Source organism: Myxocyprinus asiaticus, chromosome 10, assembly GCF_019703515.2.
Source record: "Myxocyprinus asiaticus isolate MX2 ecotype Aquarium Trade chromosome 10, UBuf_Myxa_2, whole genome shotgun sequence".
Lineage (NCBI taxonomy): Eukaryota > Metazoa > Chordata > Actinopteri > Cypriniformes > Catostomidae > Myxocyprinus > Myxocyprinus asiaticus.
The window spans coordinates 32,064,187-32,084,408 of record NC_059353.1 but is presented as its reverse complement, the minus strand read 5'-3'; the positions used below and the strand labels follow the sequence as shown (position 1 = coordinate 32,084,408).

At 41.6% G+C, this 20,222-nt stretch overlaps 1 protein-coding gene across 2 annotated transcripts in view; it reads left to right on the top strand.

The window, feature by feature from the left end:
• LOC127447166 (sodium leak channel NALCN-like) overlaps positions 1–20,222 on the top strand; it is a 180,437-nt gene that overhangs the window by 32,392 nt on the left and 127,823 nt on the right. For both annotated transcript variants that reach the window (XM_051708787.1, XM_051708786.1), the window contains 2 exons: positions 290–394; positions 11,927–12,013. In XM_051708787.1, the coding sequence (XP_051564747.1) occupies positions 290–394; positions 11,927–12,013 (192 nt within the window). The remainder of the gene's footprint in view (positions 1–289; positions 395–11,926; positions 12,014–20,222) is intronic.

Sequence of the window (20,222 nt, the reverse complement as noted above, 5' to 3'; positions counted from 1 at the left end):
AGTTTGATGTGCTATTACAATTCTCTATCTTTCAGAACTGTAAATAGAAATTATTATTTTTTGGATATGACCCCTTTAATTAATTTATCCCTCAGTTTAAGACAGCAGCAGTGCTAACATTATATATATGATATATTATTGTGTGGTTCTCCTTCAAATGAGGCTATCTTCAACACAGATCAAGATTTTCAGTATTGTATTGCATTATCAGAAAACAGGCAAGGCTACAGTGAAATCAAATTGTTCGGGACATTCATTAATTCTTTTGATTATTTTCTTGTGTTCCCAGAATGTGTTCATCGCTGTGATCATAGAAACGTTTGCTGAGATCAGAGTGCAGTTCCAGCAGATGTGGGGGTCCCGGAGCAGCACCACGTCAACAGCCACTACGCAGGTACACACTCACACATCCACGGACAAAAAAAATAGATGCAGTAAAAAATTTCATATTGGTTAATCTCTTTGATCACACTTTTCAAAATATATATAGACACATTAAATTAATCAGATCAGATTCAATCAGATTAATATGATCTGATTAAATTACATTCATCTTATTAATTAAAAGATAAAATATTTTAGCAAAATATTACCAAAACAAAAATATCAAAACCTTCAGTACCAGTATTTATGATTTTTAAGTACAGTGAAATACACACCATCACACACATCTAAAGGAATTCTACCCATAATTCCCCGAAGGCTGAGTCTGGCTTCCCTGTCCTTCAGCATGCAGGAGACACCCGACAGCAAGCTGTTTTTTAAATATATTTGGCTGCTTGTCAGGTGGGGGCCGGAACAGCACAGAGATCTGATTGGGTGGCTGTCAGACTCTAGGGTGAGTCATAGAGGAACGTGGCTGAAAATGAAGCAGAACAAAATAGAGGAATAGACAGAGAATGTGAGTGTGTGTGTGGTTTTGCAATTCTGCCATTCAGCCTGGATTTGATTTGACTGACAGAGTGGATCAATTAACCTTAAATTCAACTCGCTCTCCTCTGCCTGTGGGGAAACCTGTCCTGTTGATTTTATACAATTATCGCCTGCCTAATGTTTGGTGAGAAATTCACACTAACCAAGCTAATGGTGCAAATGCACAGAAAATCTGGAGTGGGGGCGTGGTGTGAAAAGTTTTGTTATTGTGTAATTGTGTGAACCGAGGCATAGAGTCTCCCTGACTGCGCCAGTCACAGTGCTAGAGCCAGTCTTGGATAAAAGCCTTAAGGGTTGGCATGTGTGGAGCTGGCAGCATTTTTGGCAGCAAAAAAGTGACCTGACCACCATTATTCAAGTATTATGTTTGTAGAAGTGCCCTCTGGAAAGAGGTTGGGTATAGAAGTCTTTATTCCAACATTGCCATAGCGGGGTAAATCACACAAATAAATGTCAAAGTCATATTTCACCCCACAAAAAATACATAAATAAAAATAATAATAACTTATTATATTTTTCATTTCAAAAAGCCTATTTTTTTGTGACCACTACGATGCCATTGTTTTCACAACAATTAAAAACATGTCCTCCCCAAATCCTCATTATTGTAATGTGAAAAAAATGGCATTCTAATTACTGTAATGCGATAAATAACTAAAGAAATTATGTAATTTCTTTAGTTATCACATTACAGTAATTATATTTATATATATATATATATATATATATATGATATAGCACTGAAAATCATCCTTTTTGGATACAGTGATTTTTGTATTTTATTAAACTCAGCATAAATTCAAACAAATGTCAGTATGATACTGTATATAAATACTTTTATATATTATGTAATTACTATGATTTCTATTGTTTCTCATTATTACAGTAATGAGAAATGCGTTCTGAATTGCCGAAAAACATTATGTCTTGATTCCAAAAAATAAGCTTAATTTGGTTTAAGCAAAATACAGTTTCTTATATTTTCCTTTTCAGGTGAAAGATGACCTGGGTATGTCCTTGACAGGTGTTGTCAGATTCGGCCAATACAAAATAATAATAATAATAATAATAATAATAATTAAAAAAAAATTCAGTGTAATACATAGAGAATAAAAAAAAGAATAACATATAAGAGAGAGATGAGAGTTTGGCCACTTGTTTTTTTTAAATGAAATAAAATTCTATTAAGTCAAGGCAAAAGCCTTTCAAAAGTAATAAGGCAAATCTCATTCTGACCAAACAAAGCTAAATTGTCTTCAGTAGCGTATTCCAAGCCCATTTCCAATTACTACCTTTGAATCGATTCCTTATCTGTAATGTCTGCAGAGATAAACAGTATAATGTATTTTAGTCTTTTAGTCTCTCTAGGTAGAGACAAAAAGGTACCTTTTGAGGTCAGGATATTCCGGGGGGCTCAGACTTCACAGGGAAAAATTGCAAAGGAATGTGTGAAAGAATCTTATGTGGGCTATTTCCTGTAACAAAATATTGTGCAAGAAATATCAACTTAACCTTAAAGCATCTACTACCTCGAAGTGTCTGCTATTGAATTCAAACAGTGTTTTTATCCACTGTGTGGTGTGATACCTCGCAAGAGTACCACAGGATACAGTTACAGGTTTTAACAAGCAAAGTAATACTGACTGAGACATAAAGGGTTTTTACACTGTGCTTAATCCTGGGTTAATATATTTTTAAACACTGGGTTGAGACCACTTTTTGTTCAATCTTGGGTAAAGTAATGTTTCACACTTGTAATTTTGAAAGGGGGTTAGCAGCTGTTACAAAAGTGGCGCTAAAACAGAGTTGCGGTGCCACAGGTATACAGTCTGAAACAATGTGGTTCTAGAATGAAATTGTGAGTTGTGTGAGTAGAAAAACTGGTTGTGTGTTCATCATATTCTGTACTTGTCCAGTCAATCTTAACCACCTCATAAATATGAAAATAAAAATGTTGACCCACAATCCAATCCAAGATGGCAGCCAAGTCAGTCCATTGTTTGTGTGTCAGTACCTGAGGTCTGAGTGTGATATTTTATGTCATTTGGTCCTGAATGAGTGGTATTTTCCAAGGACAACATCTTCTCTTCAGTCCGGCATCTCTTGATGATACATTTTTATTAGATGTTACTGGATTACCACAGAACTCTAAATCTGGACTGTTTGAGGCCTAGGCCTACCTGGAATCCACCTGCTGGAGTACAGCACCTATGGGAGCCAGAGCAGCACTCTACGGATTGCCTAAGTGGACTCACTTCTGCTGCTGAATTTTGGATTATGGCCTTGTAGCACACTGATTGTGAATTAGATGTGGACCCTAGATGAGCTGGAATGACTGTTTCTCCTGGTCTGTAGATTTAACCACCTCCACTGCTCAGTTTAAGATCCCGACACTGCTACTTGGTCTGTCCTTAACGAAATGTAATTTAAGTTGACATCATGTATTTTTTTATATTCTTGATGTTTATTCAGTGCAACCTTGCATTAAATGAACTAAATGGGCATAACAGGAAGAGTGAATTCACCATGTTACACTCCAGACAACTCTCAATTTCTCTGAAAATGATTGAGTCATATCATCAGTCAATCAGTCCACGTCATCAATTGAAGATTTACCACTCTCAAGTGCAAGTCAACGAGATCCTGTATCTTCAGAATCTAATGCTGTTAAATGACTATATATTTTATGGTCTTGGAGGACTTTTCTTGCAGTTTGTAGGTGATGGCAGTTCTGATAAATAATTTTCTGTCAAACCAAAATTGCGATGTATGGTTATGCTTTTATTGATGCTGTCTGGAAATGTTCAGCCCAATCCTGGGCCTAATACCTCTGTGCAATGTTTACCTACTCCCTCAGATTTTAAAAGTAGAACAGGACTTGGTTTTATATATTTAAATGTTAGAAATCTTGTCCCTAAAATGGATATGATCAAGATTTGGGCAAATACTACAAATGCTGACATAAAGGTTCTATCCGAAACTTGGCTTAAGAAATCAGTAACTGATGACTTAATTTGTATTAATGGTTACAAACTCTATAGAACTGATCAGGTTGGTAAAGGAGGTGGGGTTGCCATGTATGTCAAATCCAAGCTTCTTAGCTCTGTAACTCTGTCAATCACTAAAGATAAACAGGTCTTGGCTGTCAAATTGGGTGTATCAAAGGATTCTCATATCACTGTGGTTGGCTGTTATAGACCCCTGTCTGCCTCCAAAAGATGCTCTCAAATCTATTTCAGATAATTTACATTAATTAAATGACTCTGAATTCATCCTTATGGGTTATCTAAATTGGGATTGGCTTTCAGGGACCTCAGATTGTTTTAAAGAACTGTGTGACTCCTTAAACCTTGTGCAACTCATCAATGCACCAACAAGGCCAAATCCCAAAGTACAAAATAAATGTACCTTGCTTGATGTAATTATAATGAATACATCTCATAAATACACTTCAATTGGCATAATTTGCAGTGATGTCAGTGATCATTGTACAATCGCTTGTGTCAGGAGTACAAAATTTCCCAAGGTAAAACCCTATTTCATTTTTAAAAGATATTTTAAAAGTTTTGAAGAGCAGGCCTTTCTGCATGATTTGTGCCACAGTGATCTTAGCAGAGTTACTCTGATTTTGGATGTTTACCTGGCATGGGAATATTTTCATTCAATCTTTTTGTCTATTTCTAATAAACATGTTCCCATTAAGAAGTTTCGGATCAGTGGTAGGGACAATCCCTAGTTCTCAGACAGTCTTTCAGAGCTAATTCGTTTAAGAAATAAATCATAGGCCCAAGCTACATTTTCTAACTCCTCTGCTGATTGGACTATGTTTAGAACCCTAAGGAATAAGTGTACCTTAATGATCAGAAATTCCAAATCAGAGTTGTATCTTAAGTCAGTTACAGAGAACCTTAATACCCCCTCAAAATTCTTGAAATTAATTAAAAGCTTGTCAGGTACACATGTTGCTTCAAGCCTCTCTGAACACGTTGTGGTTGGCTCAGAGGAAATAAAGGACAAAGCTGCTATGGTCAGTCAGTTTAACAAATACTTTATCCATGCTGGGTCTGTATTTGACAGCACAAATGTAAATACATAAGTCCCCTGTTCTATCACTACTGAAATTGATGGAAATCTGGATTTGTTTGATTTTAAACCTATTCCAGTTGCTTAAGTTTGTAAAGCTCAAAAAGACATTGACCACAAAAAGTCCGCAGGCCAGACAATCTAGATTCTTATCTTTTAAAGGTGGTGGCAGAAATTATTCCTGAGCCCATTACTCACATTTTTAATGTGATTCATTTGTCTAACTTTATACCTAAAATGTGGAAAACTGCTTATGTTCTCCTCAGAGTTGAACAACTACCATCCGATTTCCAAACTCTCAGTCCCGGCTAAGATCTTTGAATCACAGGTAAATTTGCTGTTAAAACAGTTTTACTTGATAATAATATTTTAAGTGATTTTCAATCTGGCTTTATAACTGGTCACAGTACCATTACTGCTGCTATGGTTGTGACAGATGATCTCATTGGTGCCTTGGACAAAAAACAGCATTGCGCTGCCTTATTTGTGGATCTATCTAAGGCGTTTGATTCAATGGACCACAAACTGCTACCTAACAAACTTAGGAATGCTGGTCTTGGTCCTAAGGCTGTTAAAAGATTCAGAAATTGTTTTGTAGATCGAAATCAGTGTGCCTATGCAGAGGGCCACAAATCTGATTTTCTTGAGATAACTAAAGGTATCCCCCAGGGTTCCATTTTGGGATCTATTTTGTTTTATATTTTTTTATAAATTACTTGGGTAACGACATTCAAGCAAAATTCACCTGTATGCAGATGACACTGTCATTTATACATATGCTCCCTCCATAGTAAAGGCAGAGCAGGAGCTGCAGACTGCATTTCAGTCATTACAAACTGATCTGCTGAGTTTAAAATTGGTTTTGAATGCTCAGAAAAACAAAGTTTATGGTCTTCTCAAAAGCTCATTCACAGCTGCTTGATGATGTAAGCATTTTCATATCCAATGGTAAATCCATTGAAAGGGTGTGCCCGTACAAGTACTTGGGTAAATGTATAGACGACAAGCTTTTATTTAATGTATATATTGCTAATCTAGTTAGGAAGCTCAAAGTAAAGATTGGCTTTTATTTTAGAAATAAATCTTGCTTTACTTTTACTGCCAAGAAAAAAACTTGTGGAAGCTTCTTTGCCTGTGATTGATTACGATGACATATTGTATATGCATGCAGCCTCCTCCATTTTACGTAGCCTTGATTCAGTGTACCATGCATCTTTATGTTTCATTACAAATGCAAAGTCTCTTACCATTGTATTCTTTATGATTTGTTGGGTAGGACATCACTGACCACTCGCAGACAACAGCATTGGTATATTTTTATCTATAAAGCCATACTAAGTAAATTTCAAGCCTACCTCTGTACGCTTCTATGTCTCAACTTTGGTAGTTACCAGCTGCGCTCCTCCTAGTGGTTACTTTTTAATGTACCCTGGGTTTTGACAGATCTGGGGAAAACTGCATTTTTCTACTATGCACTTTGGTATGCAGTGGTACGCAGTACCTGCACTTCTGTAATTTACTCTACAGAGTACTGGCAGATTTTCTTGCATACCACCACTTCTCAGAGTCTCCGATGTAATGTCTTTATTTGATGTAAGTCAGTGATTTGATGTGGCTCGCCAATCACTTTTATCTGACCTTCCAAATGATTTTGATAAAATCACGGTAAACATCCGAACGCTCTCTGAGCAAAACTCAGCGGTGAGTTTAACAACAATCAACACATGCAACAGTATCGGTGCTCATCAAGCTATCCGTGGTCCAGTTCTGGAGGAGCATGAGTGTTTAAGCTTGTCTGGACATAGTTCAGTTTCACTCTTCTCCAAAACATGAACCAGCAACTTTTGGATGAGCACATTTGACCGTGTCTTATTCACTCAAATGTATTTATGCAAATTGCTTAGCTGCTGGGTGCAGTCAAAACTACAGACTTAAAAAAAAAAAAAAAAGCTGTTACAAAAGTGATGTCAGCTCATGCACAACCTTTTTTCACAAGAGGCAAAATGATGATGAAAACCGAACCTTCAAAGAAAATACAAAATTTGCATTTATTCTCCATTCTTTTCTGTAGTGCTCGTAAAAAGATTATGTGAATTATCATTGAACTTGCCTATGCATATATCCTAACAGTGTTTAGTTCTACATCGTTCTCAGTCCTGAACATCATCAAATCAGTTTGTTCACTGTTTCTAATGATAATTGTCTGCACAAGTATCTGGCTCCTGTGTGCAAATTAATGTGTGCAGGATAAGGAAGGCAAATTTTGCCCTCATTAAAATGGAGAATAATAAAAAATGTAAAAAGGAAAAACAGACATAATGCTCTTTTACAGTTTTAGGCTACATTTATTTTGTCTAAAAAGACATTGATATTGACAAATATGCACACTTAAGCATATCTAAATATTCTTTCTCAGTTTTCTTAAACAATAACCCTACTTTGTATGTTTTTATTTTCAAAGTAAAGCTAATCAAAACCTATATATTAGTTGAGGATGTAAGGTCATATTTGTTCTTCAGCCAGATCTTAAGGAATTTACAGCCAGACCTTGAAAATGTTATTTAAATACCTCTTTTAACGTAATCAAATACTATTTTAGTGTAAATAAACACATTATTAACCGTTTTGTTTTTACATGTTAACATGTTAGCTACAATAAAGAAATAGTGTTGGGTAGCCTTCGACAAGCTTCTCACAGTAAGTTGCTGGAATGTTGGCCCATACCTCCAGACAGAACTGCTGTAACTGAGTCAGGTTTGTAGGCCTCTTTGCTCACACACTCATTTTTGTCGGATTGAGGTCAGGGCCTTGTGATGGCCACTCCAATACCTTGACTTTGTTGTCCTTAAGCCATTTTATCACAACTTTAGAGGTATACTTGGGGTCATTGTCCATTTGGAAGACCCATTTTTGACGAGCTTTAAGTTCCTGGCTGATTTATTTATTTATTTTAGATTTTCTCCCCTTTTTCTCCCCAATTTGAAATACCCAATTCCCAATGTGCTCTAAGTCCTCATGGTGGCGTAGTGACTCGCCTCAATCTGGGTGGCGGAGGACGAATCTCAGTTGGCTCCGAGTCTGAGACCATCAACACGTGCATCTTATCACGTGGCTTGTTGAGCGCGTTACCACAGAGACAGAGGCTTCACGCCATCCACTGCGGCATCCACGCACAACTCGCCACACGTCCGACTGAGAGCGAACCATATTATAGCGACCACGAGGAGGTTACCCCATGTGACTCTACCCTCCCTAGCAACCGGGCCAATTTGGTTGGAGTCAACCTGGCTGGAGTCACTCAGCACCCCCTGGATTCGAACTCGTGACTCCAGGGGTGGTAGTCAGCGTCTTTACTCACTGAACTACCCAGGCCCTTCCTGACTGACGTCTTGAGATGTTGCTTCAATATATCCATATAATTTTCCTTCCTCATGATGCCATCAATTTTGTGAAGTGCACCAGTCCCTCCTGCAGCAAAGCACCCCCACAACATGATGCTGCCACCCCCATGCTTCACGGTTGGGATGGTGTTCTTTGGCTGGCAAGCGTTGCCCTTTTTCCTCCAAACATAATAATGGTCATTATGGCCAAACAGTTAAATTTTTGTTTCATTAGACCAGAGGACATTTCTCCAAAAAGTAAGATCATTGTCCCCATGTGCACTTGCAAACTGTAATCTGGCTTTTCTATGGCGGTTTTGGAGCAGTGGATCCTTCCTTGCTGAGCAGCCTTTCAGGTTATGTCGATATAGGACTCGTTTTACAGTGGATATAGATACTTGTTTACCTGTTTCCTCCAGCATCTTCACATGGTCCTTTGCTGTTGTTCTGGGATTGATTTGCACTTATTGCACCAAACTACGTTCATCTCTAGGAGACAGAATGCATCTCCTTCCTGAGTGGTATGATGGCTGCATGGTCCCATGGTGTTTATACTTGCGTACTATTGTTTCTACTGATGAACTTGGTACCTTCAGGCATTTGGAAATCGGTCCCAATGATGAACCAGACTAGTGGAGGTCCTTGGCTGATTTCTTTCTATGTCATGCAAAGAGGCACTGAGTTTGAAGGTAGGCCTTAAAATACATCTACAGGTACACCTCCAATTCAGTACACCTCCTATCAGAAGCTAATTGGCTAATTGCCTATTGGCTTGACATCATTTTCTGGAATTTTCCAAGCTGCTTAAAGGCACAGTTAACTTAGTGTATGTAAACTTCTGACCCACTGGAATTGTGATATAGTCAATTAAAAGTGAAACCTGTCTGTAAACAATTGTTGGGAAAATTACTCTTGTCATGCACAAAGTAGATGCCCTAAACAACTTACCAAAACTATAGTTTGCTAACATTAAATCTTCTTAAATCCCCCCCCCAAAAAAAAAAATTAATAATAATATAAAGTTTAATACTATCAAGGAGAGTACTTGCACATTTTTTTCTTCCACTTCAAGCACTGGAATAATCTACAGAAAGATCTAAAATTATACACATATCCATTGATTAATTTAAGGTCATCATAACGAATATGATGGAGGCATGTGGTTGTTTTTCGTGAAAGGCCACTGTGTTTAAATAGCTGTTTCTTGTTTTTTGTCTTATTGTGGATATTTGTATATCATGTTGTATATGTTACATTTTAATATGTTATAAGTTTGTATGTCTGCTACCTTGGCCAGGTCTCTCTTGTAAAAGAGATTTTTGATCTCAATGGGACTTCCTGGTAAAATAAAGGTTAATAAAATAATATATTATTTGTAACCAGTTCATAAATGTACAGTGTGAAATCTTGAACTGACTACCCAGGATTAATTACTAACATAGGGTTAAGTATGAACAGTGCAAAACATGGAGCAAGATAAATGATTATGTAAACCCATAGTTAAAAATTTAAAAATTTACAATTTCAAGTGTGAAAAGCCCAATAATGTTCTTAGAATTTGCCTTTTGGAACTCTTAGAACTGGATATTGTTGTGACCTTGAAAACAATTAGCCTTTCTGTGTCTAAAACTCCATTATAGTACACTGAAATGACTTTGTGAAAAAAAAAAAAAAAAAAAAGGTACCAATTAGCTCTTAAGATGCACAAAACCTTAGTTTATTAAGTGTTACACTGTATAATAAGACTTGGGGAGATGCCTTTAGTCTTAAAGAAATAAAATGAATAGAAGGTTCTCCTGAGATTGCGATGATACTTATTAGCATGATTTGTACTCATCTGTTTTGTGATGTAACTGTGGTTTTTTTTTTTTTAAATAAAGCCCTTTAAGAAGATTAGCACATGAATGGCAAAGTTATAATTACAAGACAATGAGGGGAAACTTTTTAAATATCTATTTATGTAGGTAACCTTTTTAATCTGTCAGAACTGAAGGGGCATTGTGAGCTTAATGACTGTCATTTCTCTTGGGTTTTATTGGTTATCTTTTCTTCTGGACTGATAAAAGACAGACATAAGTGGAACAGCAGCAGTGCACATTAGCAGTTACTTTTGTTCGTGGGGGACATAAATTGTTATGAAAAGAGGCATTTACACAGACTTTGTAATGCAGCACAGGAAACACAATTGCTGGAAATAATGTGATCACAAAATAAAAATAAAGATTGCTAATTCTCATGCACAATTGACAGAAATGAGCTGAATAAACCCCTTAGTATTAAATACAAATTTGGCATGTAACTTGTTCTGCACCATATTTGCTAAAGAAATGAATGATACCTTAAATTGTGCAGCTTGTTATGGAGGGGTGGATTATTAATTTTCTAAGCATTCAGACTTAAGATTTTCACTTAGTAAATGAAAAAAATGCCCAGAAAATCTCTAACATTGAGGACAAATCTAGGGACCAGAATATCACAGAGACTTGGGGAGTGGGCCCCTTTTTTTGACTTGGGCCAGTAAGCATTAACTTAGCAATTACCTAGAACACACTAGCGACCAAAAGCAATGTGCTAAAACCACTCAGAACACTTATTTATTAAAATATATATTGTATTACAATGTGTTTTATAAGGCATTATGCATTCCTTTTATAATGCAGTATGTATGCAGGCTTCAGATAAAGAGTTACCTGATAGTTCTCTGGGTGGACGGTGTACATGTTGATATGAGTAGTCTCTGCTGTTTGCCAGATTCAAGGTGGCTTCTGTAGCATCGCCTCCCTTCTCTTGTCCCTGTTGTCTCCGACACTGTCTCCTCATATCTGTCATGGTGAAGTCATGGTGCATTTAGATTTTGAAATGTGAATAGCTGCTCGCTGGATCATGAATCCAATTTCTTGTGACCTTGCCTGTGTTTATAAAATGTCTATGAAGCTGGCAGTAAGCCTTTCTTTGTTCAAAGAATTCTGTTGAAAATAATGTAATCTTAAATTGTCTTTAAAATTTTGGGGTAACACTTTACAATAAGGTTCCATTTGTTAACATTAGTTAACAACATTGATTAACATAATGAACAATACTTAAGCATTTATTAATCTTAGTTAATGTTGCTTTCAACATATACATATTTAAAACGAAGATTGTATTAGTAAACATTATTTAATGCACTATGAACTAACATAAACTATCAATGAACAAATGCATTTTTATTAACTAACATTAACAAAGATTAATAAATGACGTAACAAATATATTGTTAATTGTATGTTCATGTTACCTTATGCATTTACTAATGTTAACAAATGGAACCTTATTGTAAAGTGTTACCAATTTTTTATTTGTTGTTTATTTTCCCTTTCTATTAAATATGCATTTGGTTGGCAATTTTATTAATTGTCGGAATGAACTGTTTTTTTAATGTAGCTATTTGAGTGTTCACTGTCAGAATGCCAATCATTTAAGCCTGTTAACAACCCGCCCTCTCTTTCTTTCCCTCTGTCTTTCTCTTTTGTCTTTCCTTCTGGTGGCAGATGTTTCATGAGGACGCATCTGGAGGATGGCAGCTCGTGGCGGTGGACGTGAATAAACCTCATGGCCAGGCACCTGCCTGCCTCCAGGTACCAGACATGCGATTTAATGGCACTGACGCTCCCAATCGTCAGCACACCCTCAGTATTGCCTCGCTGCCACATCTAATGCCACACTGTTGTGTGGGAGTGCAAGAAATGTGCCGCAGGCGGCTCAAATGCAAAAGCCACATTTAGATTTAGCTCAAACTAGCTGGTATGATCTTGACAGAGTATGAATAGACTGTCGAATACACACATCAAAGTTTACTTTTCCCCACTATAGACCTTATTCCCAGTAGTGGCATGTTAGATTATTAACAGGAATGAAAACAAGGCTGTGAGGGATAGACTTACAATCTCTTCAATGGCTTTCTGTGCATAAAGCACTATAAAGCTCAGAAATCACATCTAAATTTCCATCTACTGAAATTTTTGAGAAACACTTTAAACAACAGTACAACCCATTAAAGGGACATAAGTCTATCCCTCACAGCCTTGTTGTCATTCACGTCAAAAAATAAAGATGGCACTACTGTGAATAGGGTCCATTGTGATTTAACACACTCGTGATACAGTTGTATATTTTTAATATAACTCATATATCCACACACATGAATAATACACTTGACAAATTACTTTGCAGAAACACAAGATAGCCTTTAGAAGCAAGCTTTGCTATCTATTTGCTGTCTGTAGCTTTAAAGTCAACATGAAATCCTTAAAAATGTAATTATTTTCTTAATACACATCCCTGGCCTGATTGTGCATAATTCAACATTGCAGGTTTTTCCAAAGAAAAAAAAAATTTTTGTCTTCGTAATCTTTCAACAATATGCGATGGCTTGTTCTGCCTCTGAAATGAAAATTATATTGTCCCATTGCCAAATAGCTGTTTAGCATTGTTTTAGGCGTTTTAGAGCTCCTTGGTTTTAGGCTACTTTAGATAACTGCCTTTCTGAAATCTTTCTAAAATCTTGCCAAAATCAAGTCCCAGCCTACATTTTTATTCTCGTTCAATACTATTTGACTTGTCAAATGTCAAATTAAGGAAATGAAATGGGTTGAAAATCCTTTTTTATGTTGACTTTAATAGAAAAGTTAAGTGGCTTATTATATTTAATTAATGTGCTAACGACATGTTGCATGGTTTTTGCCATTATGGTAGCACAAATAAATTATGAATTGTATAGGCATCATTTATGGGTGGGACGGGTGTGGAGCGGGTGGCGATGTTCTCTCCTGCATGCAGACACACGCTCTTCTCACGCTCTTCTCACACCGCTGTTCCACAGCTCGCACTGCTTTCCAGTGAAATCGCAAGCAAAATGTAAAACAGATGTGTTCCCGCTCATGATATACAGTACTGTGCAAAAGTTTAGGCACTTGTGAAAAATGTAGCATTGTGAGAATTTTTAAACAAATAATAACATCAATAGTTTTCATTCATCAATTAAAGGTGCTGTATGTAAGATTCAGAAACCCTTGTTATTAATGACACCTGTGGCCGTTAAGTGAACTGCAGCCAGCTACCTGTTGCTTGTGCTCATGTTCATGCTCGTGCACACACTCCATTGGGATGCGAGCGAGCATCAGCCAAAACAATGACATAATGTACAAAGAGACTGAACGTGATCCACCAGCATCATGCTGTCAAATGAGGTAGCATAATTAAAATGACAAAGTTATGATTGTTTTACTACAAACTTTGAGACTAAACTAAAACTACTTGTCAGCTAATATAGCATACTGATACACACATACAGCTACATACTACCAAACTATACCAGACAGTTTACAGTTATGTTGCACTATTGTATGTTTTGTATGTCATATGTTGTACTACGAATAACCAGCGTATTTGCTTACATTTATCCTGTATACCTGACATTTAGTATAAAGAGAAGATCGTTGAAATTATTTGAAAGTTACGAAGCAAGGTAGCTTGCAATTGGTCAGCATTAGCAGGCAAGATCAAGTTAGCTAAAATTACACAGATCAATCCTTATGGCACTATATTTCACATGCTTTGCAGTTATGTAAGCTTACCTGTCCAATAAGAAGAACACCAATTCAGGGTCGGTTTTGATTCCCAAAACCGAACGTAGGTCCCCCCAGGAATCAAATGTCCTGCCGATGTTCACTCAAGTTTTCGTTCGACCACGATCACGTTCCCGCTTAGCCAGATGGGATTCAGTAGATAAATGTTGTTTTTTTGTTTGTTTTTTTTGGCTTACTCTGAGTTTGTGTAGGAGTCGGTGTTGTGCTGGGAGCCAGACATTTGCTGGATTCCATCTCTAAGATAACGTTACCTAGTGTTGCAGTTTGTTTTCGCTGTTGAATAGCAGAAGAGAAGCACTGAGTCAAGGCTCTCAGGAGCACACATAAACGTCACATCGTTTGGATTTTCCCGGCAAAACCGACCCGCTCCCTTTGCATAAAAATCAGTCTACAGGCTTTAATAGGCAACCTAGGAAGTCCGGGAAGGGCTCATTTTTTAAGTTGCGTTACAAGCCGTTCACACATTGTCAAAAAAAGCGAATATTACATGAACATTTTTACATATTGCACCTTTAACGTCATATAAAGTCCAGTAAACATAAAAAAGCTAAATCAATATTTGGCATGACCACCTTTGCCTTCAAACTGCACCAATTCAATTAGGTACACATGGAAATACGTTTTTTTGGTTGTTGGTAGATAGGATGTTCCAAGTTTGCTGGAGAATTTGCCACAGTTCTTCTATCTATTTAGGCTCTCTCAATTGCTTCTTTCTCTTCATGTAATCCTAGACTGACTTGATGTTCTGTGTAGGGCTTTGTGGGGGCCATACCATCTGTTGCAGGGCTCCCTGTTATTCTATTCTATTCTACTTGCAAAAGGAATGTTTGGGAGTCTAAAATGTATAATTCCTATTGACACACTAAAGCTGGAGATATAAAAAACCAACTTAAGAAAAATGTTTTAGTGAAACATCTTATGTGCCTAATACTTTTGCACAGTACTGTACATCCACTGTACAAATGCAATATTTGTTTATCAAAGTAAAAATTATATTATGGCAGATTTGTATCTGGAACTCCTTGTACTAGAGGCAAAAACTTTATGGACCAAACGGTCATTCTGGCTGAAATTTTCAATGGATTTTTTCACTGACTAACAAAATCTCAGTACTTACAGTGTTGGATGAATGGATCAAAATTAATCAAATGGATCAAGTTAAGTTATCAAATTAACTTTGTGACGTATTTATTGTATTTATCAAATAGTAGTTTGCATTTCAGCGGCTTCTCCCCCTCTGCATCCATGGAGTGTAGGGACTGCCCCTGGGCACTTCGGCAGAACAAGAGAGTATATTCTAAAAGAGTATATTTCAATTCTAAAAGAGCGGCACAAATGGAACGTCTTTTTAAAGATGCCTTTCCATTTGTGTGTTATTCCTGGTTGCGGTTGTTATCTCTCCGCTTCTGACAGCCATGAGCGGTCTTACATGTCTGGGCGCTGCCCACGCGGAGACATATTTCGTGGATGGGTCTTGTCCTCATTGTGAGAACATGACCATGGCAATGTTGCTGCCGTGGCTTGCCTTTGTAGGAAAGCAAGCCATCCCAGCGGCTCCCCGTCTCGGTCCTTCTACCTACGGGTATGAGGTCGCGTCGGTTAGCACTGGGGGCGATTTGGGGACTCCAATGGGAGCACCTCCGCTGGGTAACCCCCCACTGACCTCCCATTCCTCAGCACTCTTGCTTGTCCCGGTTGGGCTCTCAGATGAGACTGCCGGCTCATCTCAGGTTGAGTTCGACCTCTTATTCGGGGGCCGGGAAGACGATGAGTTATCGAGCGCAGCATCGGAGAGTGGGCTCGTCCACTCTGACGTGGAGGCTTTGGCTGGGCTTCCTCCTTTGGGTATGTTCGCCCAGTCTCAGGCCGACGCGGAGATGACGGACATGCTTTCCCGGGCAGCGTCGGGCTAGAGTGGAACCCTCCACTCTCCCCTGAACCCTTGCGATGATTGGTTCCTGGGCCCAGAGCGCCACTCACGACTGCGCCCCGCCCCGGTCCCTTTCTTCCCGGAAGTGCATGAGGAGCTGACAAGATCATGGGGGGCACCTTTAACTACGATCTTTAACTACGATCTTAATCCCAATCTTTCAGCTCCCCCGCTCTCACTACCCTCTGGTGGGGTGGCCAAGAGGTATTCGGTGATCCCCCAAGTGGATAAGGTGCTCGCGGTACACTTGTGCCCGCAGAGCGCCACCACCTGGTGTGGGTGCCCGAAGCACCCGTCCAAGGCCTGTAGGTTTATGTTGTCTCTGACGGCTAAGGCCTACAGTGCTGCTGGACAAGCTGCCTCTGCCCTGCATGCCATGGCTCTCCTGCAGTTACACCAAGCAAAGGCACTAAAAGAGCTGCACAAGGGTAGTTCTGACTCGGGATTGATGCAGGAACTGCGCTCAGTGACTGACCTCGCTCTCCGAGCGACGAAGGTCACGGCGTTGTCTCTCGGGCAGGCGAGATCCAGGAATGCCACCTTTGGCTCAACCTGGTCGACATGAGAGAGGCTGACAAGGCACGGTTCCTTGACGCCCCCATCTCCCAGGTTGGCCTGTTCGGTGACACCGTCGAAGACTTTGCCCAGCAGTTCTTGGTGGTGAAGCAGCAGACGGAGGCTATTCAACACATCTGGTGTGGCTCAAGACCCTGCACCCCGTCTGCTCATCGCCACGGGCATCCTCCAGCAGCAACAGCACCGGCTCCACCGCAGCCCGGCCCTGGTGTGGAGCCCACCGCAGGAAGCAGACGCCACCCGTCTCACGGCCGGCCGCCAAGAATCAAAGGAAGTCTACGAAGCGCCCCTGAGACGGGCGACACAGGAACGAGGAGACCCGCTTCTATGGAGCTGGTAGACAGACCACTCCATCCCCCGGTGGAGGGCCGGGAGGAGAATCTTTTGTCGCCGCATGCCCAAGAGGCCGTGGTACCCAAAACTTCAATAAAAGAGTGGTTTCCTTGTTCCCTGGGTCACATGTCAGGTGCGCATGGCCGTCGTCATGACTGCCATCCACCATCCCATTTTGGCAGGATCGGCACTTCAGCGGCGGACCCCCTGCCCCTGCGCGCCCAGCTGTGGCACAAACATGCCCACACCGGGTTGGTTAAGATGGACTATGGGGACGATATTCCTCCTCCCCCCTCCTCGACCAATCTTATGGTGGGCATCAGGAGCCAGATAAGTGCTTCGATGTCTCTGGACTCAGCACGGTCACGGGGTTCGAGCCCCCTCGACCTGGCGCCTCGGGCTCTGCCCCGCCGCGAGGCCCCACCCGCCAGTACGTCCGATGTGATTGTCCCCTTGGTCCCCCTCACCCAGAGTTTGGACGCGTGGCTTGCACTTTCCAACCCGTCGCGATGACTGACCCGGACCGTCCGACTCAGCTACGCGATTCAGTTCACCAGGTGCCCAACAAGGTTCAGCGGCATCCATTTCACCTCGGTGAAGGGCGAGAATGCCGCTACCTTGCTTGCAGAGATCGCTACCCTTCTACGGAAGGGTGCGATAGAGCCTGTCCCTCTGGCCAAGATGAAGGGATTTTACAGCCCCTACTACTTCATACCGAAGAAAGGCAGTGGGTTGCGGCCAATCTTACCAAGACTCGGTAAGACCATGTGACGTATTTCCACTCAAAATACCCCCCCCCCTTCTCTGGGTGGGGTGTGGTCTCCATGGTGTCTTCCCTTGGGAGTGACACCCCCCCCCTCCGATGTAGACATTTATGGCCCCCAGTCAGTTAACAAATTCCACTCTTTTTGGGGAGAAAAAGAGGAAAGAGGCCACCGATGGGCTAGCTTGTCCCTATTTGTTGGGCAGTCGACTTGTTCCCGAAGGACCGTTCGACGCTCATAAGAGTGTTGTGGGAGGTTATGTGATGGCCTGGTGCGCTGGCTACGAGGCACACAGCGGTCTGCCCATCTCACACCACCAGTACACGTAACGCAGTTCAGCTAGTCCTGGTTACTTTCGTAACCTCCGTTACCTGATGGAGGGAACGAGACGTTGTTTCCCTCTTGCCACAACACTGAACTACCCACTGAAATGGCCGGGACCTTGTCTTGGCTCCTCAGCACAAAACCTGAATGAGTGGTTGCATAATAGCTACTTTTATACCCATATGTCCGGGGGAGTGGCATGCAAATTCCACTCGCCAATATCCCATTGGCCTTTTTCAAAAAGCAGAGGTGTTTGGAGCTCCCAAGAGTGACCCCTAGTGTCACTACATCGACACAATGTCTCGTTCCCTCCATCAGGGAACGGAGGTTACAAAAGTAACCATGACATTCCCTATCTGTCACTCACTCGACATTGTGTCGATGTAGTGACACTAGGGGTCCCTATACAAAACACCACAACTGTCTGATCTGTGTTACGTGAACTGGCGGTGTGTGATGGGCAGACCGCTGTGTGCCTCGTAGCCAGCGCACCAGGCAGTCATGTAACCTCCCCCAACACTCTTACGAGCACTAAACGGTCCTACAGGAACAAGTCGACTGCCCAACAATAGGGACAGGCTAGCCCAGCCGTGGCCTCTTTTCCTCTCTTTTCTCCCCAAAAAGAGTGGAATTTGTTAACCGACAGGGAGCCATAAGTGTCTATGTTGGGGGGTGACCCTCCCAAGGGGAAGACACCGCGGAGACCACACCCGCCCAAAAAGGGGGGGTATTTTGAGTGGAATATGTCACATGGTCTTACCGAGTCTTGTCGGAAGTATGTCATGTGGAGAGTTCCCATGGTAGGTCCTACCCGAAGGGGGAGTAGTTTCTACAGAGCATGGTGACCGTGGGCAGAGGGGTGTCTGCCCAAGGAAGATGCAGTTTACCGACAGGGAAACAATTTTTCGGAAGATATCACATGGGGTCGCCTTCGGGGAACCAGCACATGTGGAGCACCTACCTCAGTACAGGGCCTCATTATCGGACGTACTGGGCCGGCAGCGAATTTCTCCGCAAACTCAACTGCCAGAGGGCTAAGGAGGAAATTCATCCAGGGATCACAGTCTGTGAACATGACTGGGAGTCAATAGCACACGTCTTCACCTTAAGGGAGGGGAAAGGCGCTATGCGCAAGCGGTACACCCGGCCAGCTGTCCCGGAACTTACCTGCTCGTGCCTGCCAATACACGGGACAAGACCGGCTCAACCCGGAGATTGTAGAACCTCGCAAAGGTGTTGGGTGTTGCCCAGCCCACTGCTCTGCAGATGTCTGCCAAAGAGGCGCCACTGGCCAGGGCCCAGGAGGTGTCACACTCCTGGTAGAGTGGGCTCGTAACCCCGCAGGGAGTGGCAGTTCCTGAGCCTGATATGCCATCACGATGGCGTCAATGACCCAGTGGGTGTTCCTCTCTTTGGAGACAGCGCTTCCTTTCAGCTGTCCACCAAAGCAGACAAAGAGCCGCTCGGAGCTTCTAAAGATCTGCATGTGATCCAAATAGATGCGTAAAGCTCGCACCGGACACAGCAATGCCAAGGCTGGGTCTGCCTCCTCCTGGGGCAGCGCTTGCAGGTTCACCACCTGATCCCTAAAAGGGGTCGTGGGAACCTTGAGCACATAGCCCAGTCGGGGTCTCAGGATCACGTGAGAGTAACCCGGACCGAACTCCAGGCACGATTCGCTGACAGAGAACGCCTGCAGGTCCCCTACCCTTTTGATGGAAGTGAGCGCAGTCAGGAGGGCAGTCTTCAAAGAGAGTGCCTTAAGCTCAGCTGACTCCAAGGGCTCAAAGGGAGCTCCCTGTAGACCAGAGAGGTCCCACAAGGGGATGAGGCACGGTCTGGAGGGATTCAACCTCCTAGTGCCTCTCAGGAACCTGTTGATCAAGTCATGCTTCCCCAAGTACTTACCATCTACTGCATCGTGATGAGCCGAAATAGCGGCTACATACACCTTCAAGGTGGAGGGGGACAGCCGCCCCTCCAGCCTCTCCTGCAAGAAGGAAAGCACCGATCCGACTGCACATCTCTGGGGGTCTTCGCATCGGGATGAACACCACTTAGCGAACAGACACCACTTCAAGGCATACAGGCGCCTCGTAGAGGGAGCCCTATCCTGAGTGATCGTGTCTACCACCGCATGTAGTAAGCCACTTAGGTCTTCCACATCCCATCCAGGGGCCAGACATGGAGATTCCAGAGGTCTGATCGCGGGTGCCAGATGGTGCCCCGTCCCTGAGAAAGAAGGTCCTTCCTCAGGGGAATTCGACCGGGT